Raw genomic sequence first — 11,361 nt, 5'->3', positions numbered from 1 at the left:
ATAAAAAAAAAAAAAAAAAAAAAAGGCATAACAAATACAACTTTTTATTCCATATTTTCCTGGTTTTGAAAATACATACACCTAAAATGAGTACAGGTCTCTAAATATTACTTCTCATCAGCTATCATGCATAAACGCAGAATAAATTCATGTTACAAATTCTGATATCAAATTTAAAACACATCTAGTAAGTTCTAGTTTATCATTTCATTCTGGTTCATCTTATACTTGGATTATCAGAAATGCAGTACTTTAGGAATATTTTGGAACTCTTAGTGGCTTCTAATTTTATTGAACAGAGCATAGTCATCTTTGTGTTATAATTATACCATTTTCATATTTAACCAATTGCATTGACTAATCCATTGAATTTTTTGCATGTCTTCATCATTTGTTTCTAGTCATCTTTGCCTTTGGCATTTGTCCACTTATGAGCTGTATGGGGGTACATTTTGGTGTACAATCATAAAAGATGAAAGAATATGGTCACGTGTCCTTTTAGAAAAACAGAATGGTCCCGAGTCTTGTTGCAGGATTTTGTATGATGAAGTCCTAGTTTGATTAACTGGGTGAGGATACTAAATTTCCCTTTTCTACTTAGAAGTATATTGTTTGGGAATATTCATCATCTGAAGGCTTCATGGTGGGAGATTCTGCTTATAATTTCACATTCATCATTAGAATCTAGAGTGCTATTGTCTGTCTCTGCATCAGTCCTGATTCCTCTAATAATTGTGAAAGCCCTTCCTCTGTAAATTTTGTCTTTGCAGTTATGGGTGGAAAATTAAAAATTCTGAATTCTTAACTGTTCAGTGAAAACCAAAAGCAGACTTCAAGAATGGTGTCTCCAGTCTTTTTATACTTTCTTGAAAGACTATGCAGTAAAGAAACTACAGGATGATGCAATAGTAACGCTATATTTCACTGTTGTGTTCTTCCAGGTGATACCATCATTCTTCTTTTTTTTTTTAAGTTGGGAATAATTGATGAATGATGATGAAATAGTGAAGTGTTTCAAGATACAGAAAAAAAAGATCGCTAGATTTCCCCTTACATTTATAAGAGATTCCACTGGATATATAATTGCAAGATAGAATGAATTTTGTTTTATTCTAAAAAAAAGTAAAATTTATTGTTTTTTGGAGACTATAAGAAAGGATGAAAGTTACGAAATAGATGGGCTCATAAAGAAATGCAGAGCTAAAATTGAGTCCCCTGGAGCCTGATTGGTATGTAGATCTTCCTTTTTTCCCATCATGGTGCACAGTGAAGTTGATCATGAGGTTTTGGCTTACTCAGTTACATTTCCAGTATTCCCCCACTTCCAAGATTACTCTCACATCACCTCAGTGAGGCTTCAGGCTTTCCAAAACTATTTGCTTATTATCAGTAGTTGTTTGCATTTAACCCAAAGATGGGTGTTAACATATATTGGTAGATTTCTCTCTCCTCCTCTGCAGAGACATCCTTTGTTCATATAATAAAAGATTTTTATGGGGCTCTTCTTGGTTGTCTCTTCCCAGATTCCCCCTTCCCCCAATTTTCCACATATTGAAAATATATCAAGATGCTGTACCATAAGAAATAACTCTAATCCCTAAAGGAAACTTCCCTAATGTGTCACGTTACGAAATACCTGATAATTACAAATACAGAGCAATATAAGATAATTTTTTTTTACGGAAGAGGTTTGTAAGATTCTTACGTACTGTGCTAGATGTACTAAATGTGTATAATTTAAATTTTTATTCAGCTGAACAATTTTAGTGCATTTGATTTAGGTTCTTCAGGAAGGAATCTAAATATCATATCCTTGAAGGTTTTAAAATTGGGTTTCTTTTTGAAAACCATTCTTGATTTCAACATCTTAAAAATATTGTTATGAGATTTGAAATGTCTTTATAATTTCTAGCTTATCCTTGTGTCTGATACTTGAATCATCAGAATGCAGTGCTTAAAAGTGAACAGTATTGACAAACTGTGAAAGAACTCTGTTTTGCACTATGTTAAACTGCTTTGTGGAAAGCCTTCTTTCAAATAATATTTATGTTTGGAAAACCTCATGAATTTGGAATTAGATTTTCAAGGAGCCAGATTACCCAAAAAGGGTTCAGTTTTGGTTTTCAGTAGTAAAATTTAAGGATACATGACTTCTTTTATTAAATTATGGTTAGCTCATCAATTTTAGTGCAGTGACATTTTTCTAGAGTTTAATGGGATTTGGCATATATAGTAAGTCATTATAATGTTGAAATCTTTCAGGATGAATGGATAAAGGCCTTTTTTTCTCTTCTCAGGTATATTCAAGAGCAAATGACCAAGAACCATGTGGATGGTGGTTGGCTAAAGTTCGAATGATGAAAGGAGAAGTAAGTGATGTTTACACTTGCATTGTGACTAGTGCAAGGAAATACCTCAGCTCTTGGTTTCTGTAAATGTTACTTCAATTCTTAGTTTTTTTTTTAAACGCCTAATTTGGAAATAATTGATCATACATTTTAAAAATTCGTTAGACCATTTATTTATTTATTTTTTTTCTGAATTTGCAAACCTCAAAGCTTCTCTTCAGGGATACACTTCAAGGATGTGAGGACCACCAAGGTTCATGCTTGTAAGAGCCAATAATCTAGTTTAGGCAAATCAGATTGATGTAACTAAGCTGTGCTTAGTATTGTGCCACAAGGGGGAGGGTCTGTTGGTTAAGCTGAGCAAGGCAATTAGAACTTCATTTAAAGCTCATTATTTTTGTTCAGATGGGATTTTTAAAGTATTTTGATGTCTTTTAGTTTTATGTCATTGAATATGCTGCTTGTGATGCCACTTACAATGAAATAGTCACATTTGAACGACTTCGACCTGTCAATCAAAATAAAACTGTCAAAAAAAATACCTTCTTTAAATGCACAGTGGATGTTCCTGAGGATTTGAGAGAGGCGTGAGTAATTTTGTTTACTGTTGAATTGCTTTGTGAATTAAGAGGATTTTTTTAGTGTTATAAAAATCTTTTTTTCCCAAACACCCAATGAAAAACTTCTGATAATCTTTTTAGTAAACAAAAGTTTTAATGGGTAATGTCAAAATGAAATACTTAGTTTGCATTATAATTGCCTTCTGAATTTATTATTTAGGTCTTAAATATGAATTAATTTCTCCCTAGGTGTGCTAATGAAAATGCACATAAAGATTTTAAAAAAGCAGTAGGAGCATGCAGAATTTTTTACCATCCAGAAACCACACAGCTAATGATACTGGTAAGATAACTACATATTTTAAGGTAGCCAATGGATATTTCACAGATTTTATAATTAAATATTTGAAAAGATAAAAGCTAACTTGGTATGCAGTGTATTTGTTAATGCATATGAAAGAAACATTTTTTTTACAGCTATAAAATGTTAAATTTCTATCTTTTGTGTGGAATAAGGAGGAAAAAATCTTAATATGGCATTCTTAACAACATGAAATTCTGAATGTGTGGGATCCTGGATCCTCCCCTGCCCCCAACCCCAATCATTTGAATAGCAGAACTAAATACGGGACTTCAGAAAGGGGAGTGGGGAGTAGGGTTACCTGTGGGAGGGGGCGTGGTGGGGGGGAGAGAAGTGTAGTAGATGAGGGTCAAGGACAGCTTTACGTGCAAGGTTCTTATTTGTATTATCTAGAAAAATAAGATTTTTTGAGTGATTAACTTGTTTGTTTATAGTCTGCCAGCGAAGCAACTGTGAAGAGAGTAAATATTTTAAGTGACATGCATTTGCGAAGTATTCGTACGAAATTGATGCTTATGTCCAGAAATGAAGAGGCCACTAAGCATTTAGAAGTAAGTGGGTTTATCAGAAGGTTTTTTGTGTGTCCCATTTAGTTTCTTAAGTATATTATTCAGGTTCCCTGGCTTAAACTACTTGACTATTAGGTAAGGCAACTTGGGACCTGTTTTGTGGCTAATACCAGGAGGCATTGTGCCCTTAGAACAATTATTTTTTTTCTGTTACTTTCCCCAAACAGCCTTCGTTTGCTAAATGCCTGTTGAGTTTTTTTTTTTGTTAAGACTTAGATAACAGGTGCCAAAGAACTTAGAAACTCATAAAGATATCTAGTAGAACTGTATTCCTGGTTTTTCTTTACTCTGTCCTTAACCTTTTTTTACTACCCTTTTAGCTGTCATTCATAACACACTTCCATTAGTTAACTAGTTGACTATAATAACTCTTACGTAAGAGAGGAGGGGAGGACACATAGCATGTACGTTTTAAAAAAGAGCCTATTTCTTTTCTATCCCATCCTAAGGTTTTCCTTTGTTTTCTCTTATTCTTCATTGCCACACTAGTAGGAGACTCTTCCCCCTCCCCCATGCACCACATTCAGATCTTAGAGAAATTGAGGTATATAAACATCTTTATATGTTTAGGACGTATTTGCAAGTACCGTTAATAATTTGAAAGGTTCCAAACAAGGGATATATGGTGAGTGAGAATTGAAAAATGAATCCTCTGAGTTGGAGAACTCCTTATATCAGTAATTCCAGAAAATTGTTTTAGAATTAACTATTTTCTGTGATCATGATTAATATACTTATCAAACTGTTTTTTCTCTTATATGATCCCAAATGAGTATCTTTTTTTTCTTAGTTTTTTTTTTTAAATTTTGGTAAAATACAACATAAAATTTACCACTTAATCATTTTTAAGTGTGTAGTTCAGTAGTGTTAAGTCTGTTCATGTTGTTAATCAACCACTTTCCAGAACTTTTCATTTTGCAAAACTGAAACTATATCCATTAGACAGCCACTCCACCCCCGCACACCTCAGGCAACCACCATTCTACTTTTTGTTTTTATAAATCTGACTACTCTAAAAACCTCGTATAGGTGGAATCATAACAGTATTTTTTTTTTGTTCCAACTTATTTCACTAAGCACAGTGTCCTCAATCCACATTGTAGCATGTGTCAAAATTTCCTTTTGAAGGCTGAATGATTTTATATGCCTATATCTCATTCTGTTTATCTGTTCAGTCCACATTTGGTTTGCTTCCACTTCTTGACTATTATGAATACTACAAACATGGGTATATGAAAAACTTTTTGTTTTTGATGTTTTGTAATATAAGTTCTAATATACCTCTTTTACTAGTGCACAAAACAACTTGCAGCAGCTTTTCATGAGGAATTTGTTGTGAGAGAAGATTTGATGGGCCTGGCAATAGGAACACATGGTAGTAACATACAGCAAGCTAGGAAGGTTCCTGGAGTTACAGCTATTGAGCTAGATGAAGATACTGGAACATTTAGAATCTATGGAGAGGTAAGCTATAGTCTGTCCCCCATCTCAGTAACTTTATTTAAAAAAATTTTTTTCAATAACTTTATTATAACTATTGTTTGATTGTATATTATTTGGGGCGCCTGGGTGGCTCAGTTGGTTAAGCGACTGCCTTCGGCTCAGGTCATGATCCTGGAGTCCCGGGATCGAGTCCCGCATCGGGCTCCCTGCTGAGCAGGGAGTCTGCTTCTCCCTCTGACCCTCCCCCCTCTCATGTGCTCTCTCTCTCTCTCATTCTCGCTCTCTCAAATAAATAAAATCTTTAAAAAAACAAAAAAAAACCAAAAAAAAATATTTATTAGAGTGTCTGTGAGTTAAAGAGCACAAGTGAAGGGGGTAGGGACAAAGACTCCCTATTGAGTAGGGAGCCCAGTCCTCCCTAGGACCCTGGGATCATGACCTTAGCTGAAGGTAGACACTTAACCAATTGAGTCTCTCAGGTGCCCCTCAAGTCATGACTTTTCATACATAGTTGTTCTCATGAAAAGCTGGGTTATATAGTGAATCTGACTAGAAGCCTGATTTTCTTTTTTTCAAATTTTATTTCTGAAACCTTTAAAAGTGGGCAGTATACAGTAATTAAGACAGAAGGCTTTGGAGCCACACTGTCTGAATTGGAATTGTCTCTACCACTTGGAGTGAGCTTGGAGAAAGTTACTTAACTTCCCTGCATAAATTCCTCATTTAGAAATGAAAATAGTAGTGCTTATGTTATGGTCTGTGAGGATTAAATATACTTAAAATTTTTGTGTTACATGATATGATGAGCACACAATACACTTCATCTGTTGTTATTAAAGAACAAACAGTAAAAGTGGAAGGTAACTTCCTGAGAACTATAGATTCCCTGTAGAGAGGCTCCCTTCCCCAGTCTTTCAGTCTTAAAATTTTACCCATTAGAAGTTAGGAATTTTAATGATCTTATCAGTAGGTACTTTAAAAAAAAATGCATCTCCACAAAAACAGCTTTTTAAATAATTTATGTTGAGAGTGAAAAAAAGTGTGGACAGTGTAGACAATATGAATAATTTGTATTTAACATTCACCTAGAGAAATTTAACATGGGAGTATGGACCAAATATATTTACGATTGGGTTAAAATTTGGCTAATGTAAGTAAGCTAAATTCTATTTTCTCAGCTTAGGGTTCCCTCCCCTTCCCTTAGAGATGTTCTAATACTATGTTGTTTTCCTAGTCTTTTAGTAATTCTTTTTTTTTTTTTTTTTTTAAAGCACTTCATGAATTACTTGACCTGAAATGTCACTTTAGTGGGCTGAGCAGAATCTTGTACTAGAGCATAATAAATCAGAATTTCTCATTTCTTGTGTGGGTTGTTTTTTTTTGTTTTTTTTTGGATTGGGGTTTTCTTCAGGGTTATATTTTATGTTTATTTTCTCCTGCAGAGTGCTGATGCTGTAAAAAAGGCTAGAGGTTTCTTGGAATTTGTGGAGGATTTTATTCAGGTTCCTAGGAATCTTGTTGGTAGGTATTTCTACTAAATGTTAAATAAGTTAAATGTTATTAATTATACAACAATTTAATTGAAATTTAATCTTGTCTGATACCGTATTTATAGTTACATGGAGCATTTGATAGCCGTACTTTTAATTTTTTAGTGATGTTGTATGTGACTTGTATCTCGTTATTATCGTAACAAAAAGTAAAGATATTTCCTTCTGTACAGGGTGCCTCACTAATACGACCCATGATTTTTATAACAGTTTGTCATTACATTTCTTAAAAGCCATTTCACCCCTTGGGCTTGCTCTTCTTATTCACTTAATGTTTTTTTTATCACTCATATGTCCATCAAAATTGTCATGGTATTTTTTTAGAAGGTGTTTGTGATTTTTTTTTTTCTTTTGTTTAGTGCAGAAGAAAAAGTAAGAGTGGACTAACAATAGGGTAATAAACTTCTACACAGTAGGCCCTGAATAAATAATAATTGGTTGTTGCAAAGGCATAGAATAAGGTAAGAAGTCATGGGCAGGAGAGAAGAATGGTGATGATGATAGAAGGGGAGGATTCACTATTAAGTTTCTGACACCATTATGGAAATTATGAACCCATGGGCTATAAGTTAAAGTGACAGAATTTTGAGTTTGAAGCTGTAGTTAAAGGAGCTTTATAGCTTGGGTGAGTTGTTTAATAGCTTTGTTATTAATATTCCCTACATTGGTGTTATCTGTCCTTTTAAATGCTGTTTGAGACAAATGGAAAAATTTTGGTCATGTATTAAGTAAATCCTGTGATTATCCTAAACCTTTAAAAGTAAGCATTAACATAAAGCAGAGACATTTACTAGGAGGGGCTTGAGTTTTTGTCCATTGCTGTGTCTGATGAGTTTCTTGACCTTATTGAAACAGAGCCTCTTGGGCTCCATTTATATACAGTTAGGCCTGTTTTGCCTTTTGGAAATGACTTTTTTGCTATAGGTGTTCTAGTTGTCAAATCCTATTTCATAAAAAAAAAACCTTAATAGAAAACACATCAAAACTTCCACTTTAAAAAGATGCTTGTTTTGACTAGTAACAAGTTAGCATACTCTGGAAGAAGAACTTGGACAGTTTCTTGGTATTCAACTATTAGTTTGTCTCTTACTTCTCCCAAGCATTTGGACAGGTATGACATAGTGCCAGATAAGTAAGCTCCATTTTATTGGTTCTTGTTCACTGTAGGTTGAACTGCTGGAGAGATGAGATGTTAAAATTAAGTATAAGCTTGAAGAGTTTTTGTATAATTCTAACAAATATTAAGGTACAAAATATCAAATGTTCATCATTCTCAAATGAAGTCACCTTTAACAGGCTGCTTTTGAAAACGAATCCCCTATTTTCTTTAAATCACAATTATTGACACCTGTTGGTAGTAACATTGTGGTTGCTGCTTTACATAACAGATTTAACTTAGGTTTCTTCACTTGTAAAACTGATTTGGAGATGAGGGTGTGAAAGGAAATCCGGGTTCTTTCCAGCCCAACAATTCTATAGAAGAGAGCCTTGGTCTTACAGAGTTTGTGATAGTGTTAATTTTGAGTAAAAATTCCTGATATTTCAGAAATAAGGAAATTGGGTATATTTGTAGTTCTCTGGTTCTTCTCTTTATTCATTTGTCTGTGCAATGATGTACTTGTCATGTCTCTTTTCTTCTACTCTTGTCTTGGTTCGCTTTGGTGATGTGGGTTATTTGGGACTCTTCGGAAAATACACATTAGCAGCAACTATTATATGTTGGTGAAATACTCAGAGGTAGTGTAATGATTTCTTGGTTGTTGTATATAATAATACATTTCCCTCCAAAATGTTTTATGGGTGAAGCAGTCTTTTGAAAAATAGTACATTCTTAGTCCAAGTGAAAAAGAAAAAGTGGACTGAGGAGTAAAAGGGAATGAGGACTACTTGGTGGGTAAGTTCAAGAGAATTCTCTTACACATTTGGGTTCTAAGAGTTCTAGACCCCTGACCATAGCCACCCCTCCTAAGTCAAAAGAAAAATATTATATGAACGTTGATTTAAAAATAAACTGAAACTTTTCACCTCCTGGAAGCCTTCCTTAATCACTTCTTTACTCTGTCCCTTCAGCATTTATGCTCAGTGCTCAATTTATACTACAGGTCTGCTTCAGTTTGTCAATATGCTTTGGAATTTAATGGAAATGATCATTTAAAATATTGACGGTCTCTGGTGGGACTAAATAAAACTTTCAGGTAGGTCCCTGCCACAGACCCCAGAAGGGTGATGGATGTACACTCACCACTGGTATAGTTCATAGAAGGAAGGGGCAAAGATTCTGGGGGAGGGATTATGATATATCAGTCTGATTTTTGTATTTTCGAAAAGACATTTGCTTATTTTTAGCAGGGTCAAGGATGGAGTTGCTGCTTGAGCTTCACTGTGTTAACAATGAAGGTTGCTTTTATATACTGCTGCTAGGGCTGCTCAGAGAAGACCTACATCATGTGAATTCCCTGTCCTACTCTTATTTTTTTCTTTTTACCTGTTCAGTTGCTGCTGCTTTTAAACTTAGGGTTATTAATGGGGAAGGAGGTTTGAGAATAGGGATAGAAAATCCTGTAATGGTGTCTTTGCTGTACTGACCCATTTACTCTTGCTGTTGTTCCCTTATTCTTTAATGGAAACTTGTTTTTTCAAGCATGCAATAGGAATTAACTCCCATTTTAACCCCTTTCAACTGAAATTAATTTATTCTGGAAATAGATTGCTGATTTAAAAAAGAATGAGGGATTTGGACTTAGTAACTTTTATAAGGGATACATCTATTTCATACGGGGAAGGTTACCTGTGAATATTTACTTCTTTTACCAGGTAACACTATCTATTACTGCTTTGCTATTTTACTAGTTTGCTGTAAGTTCCTAAGGGGGAGAGAATTTCCTGTCCCCCCCTTTTAGTTTCTCTTTTAGTTATTGGATACTCAGTAACTGCTGTTTGACACACTTAAATGTTAAGTGTGGAGAAGGTAAATAATTTGGAATTTATGTCAATATATTGTATTTCATATCTAGGAAGACAGCATTAACATATACATACTATATGTATTTGTATAGCTATGAAGTACTTAAAAACTTGGTCAAAAATGTTAAACGCAAACATTTCATTGAAGAGAGTATTCATTTTAAAAGTATCTTCAAGTTAATAGGTGTGTTTTGGATGAATAGCAACTTGAATATGAAAGCAAGATTGAATTTGTTAACAGTGCCAAAATAAGTTTCTTTTGCCTTTATATGTCCAAAGTTTTGGAATGGGTTACATTGATATTTTAAAAATATAGAAATGATGGTAGAGCACATTAAAAAATGTTCTAGACTTGGAAAATGACTTACATGTGAGTAACATTGTCAATCCTAGTTAATAATAGCCTTAGGCACTCTGAAGAGAAGGAAGTTTTTCAGACCGAGGATAAAATTCCTCCGTAGTCCTCAGGGTGAATATATTGAGAGTATAAAAAGATGGAGATTTGCTTGATTTTTTAATTTGATAGCAAGTCAAATTATTTGGACTAGTGTTGGAAGGATAACAGTATTGGTTTTAACTTACTGTTATATTTTTTTTCTCTTATTAAAGGAAAAGTAATTGGAAAAAATGGCAAAGTCATTCAGGAAATAGTGGACAAATCTGGTGTGGTTCGGGTGAGAATTGAAGGAGACAATGAAAATAAACTACCTAGAGAAGATGTAAGTATTTAAAATGTAATTTAATCCCCCCCTTTTTAAATCGTGTTCTGTTCCTGGTTGATTTATAATGTTTTTTTATATTTTGGAAATCATTTTGATGAGTTTTAACTAGTGAACTACTTACAGTCTGATGCAGTGGATTTTTTTCTTTTTTTTAATTTTATTCCTCACAATATTGCTTTCTGTGCTTAAGGAAACAAGTCATTTTTCAATTGTGGGCCGTGGGATCTTGATTGGTTTCTCAGTACTTCAGTAAAAAGCCAATTTTTGATAAAATGGTTTCAATTTGAGAATTTTAACAGTTCTTTTTTGTACTTAAGTTTGTTATAAAGGAATTCTTAGTAAATAACTGTGTACTTAACCTTTTTTAGAATCTGAAAACACTGATCATTTCTTAACTGAAATCTTTAATCTTTTATGTCGTTATTGTGACACGAACTTTCTGAAATTTCTTTTTCCGTCTCCTTACATGTTCATGTTCTGTCTATAATACTGTTCTTTACTCCTCATCCATAACTTGAAGGATCTCTTACTTTGTTGGCTCCAGTGGCTTAAACTTTGTATGCCTATGAATGAATATAAGGCAAGGATTTTCCTCCCATATTATCTCTCGGGAAGCAGCTTCAGTTTTGCACAATAGATTCTTGCTTACTAGCCTGTTGGAAAGAATGCATTTTCTTTAAAAGAAAGATTAGCTCAGATAACCTCACATCAAGTATTGGATGTTGTAAAGATGTCTGTTAGGGAGCCACTTCCTTTATTCCTTTTAATTAGAACGTAGAGGCAAAGCAAACAAAACGATTAACATAGGACTTAGTATTACAGAAATGAGTACTTGTGGCTGAGA

The 11,361-nt window shown here is 33.9% G+C and overlaps 1 protein-coding gene across 7 annotated transcripts in view; it reads left to right on the top strand.

Annotated features, from left to right (window-relative positions):
- The window catches only part of FXR1 (FMR1 autosomal homolog 1), a 57,795-nt gene that overhangs the window by 28,318 nt on the left and 18,116 nt on the right, over positions 1-11,361 (top strand). For all 7 annotated transcript variants that reach the window (XM_073896811.1, XM_073896792.1, XM_025878174.2 and 4 more), the window contains 7 exons: positions 2,298-2,369; positions 2,787-2,935; positions 3,158-3,251; positions 3,704-3,820; positions 5,132-5,302; positions 6,724-6,802; positions 10,405-10,514. In XM_073896811.1, coding sequence (XP_073752912.1) covers positions 2,298-2,369; positions 2,787-2,935; positions 3,158-3,251; positions 3,704-3,820; positions 5,132-5,302; positions 6,724-6,802; positions 10,405-10,514 — 792 coding nt within the window. The remainder of the gene's footprint in view (positions 1-2,297; positions 2,370-2,786; positions 2,936-3,157; positions 3,252-3,703; positions 3,821-5,131; positions 5,303-6,723; positions 6,803-10,404; positions 10,515-11,361) is intronic.

This window comes from Callorhinus ursinus, unplaced genomic scaffold, assembly GCF_003265705.2.
Source record: "Callorhinus ursinus isolate GAN/ISIS: 27379988/994484 unplaced genomic scaffold, GSC_fseal_2.0 scaffold1, whole genome shotgun sequence".
Classification (NCBI taxonomy): Eukaryota; Metazoa; Chordata; class Mammalia; order Carnivora; family Otariidae; genus Callorhinus; species Callorhinus ursinus.
The sequence above is the reverse complement of the archived record's forward strand: the minus strand, read 5'-3'. Positions and strand labels throughout refer to the sequence as shown.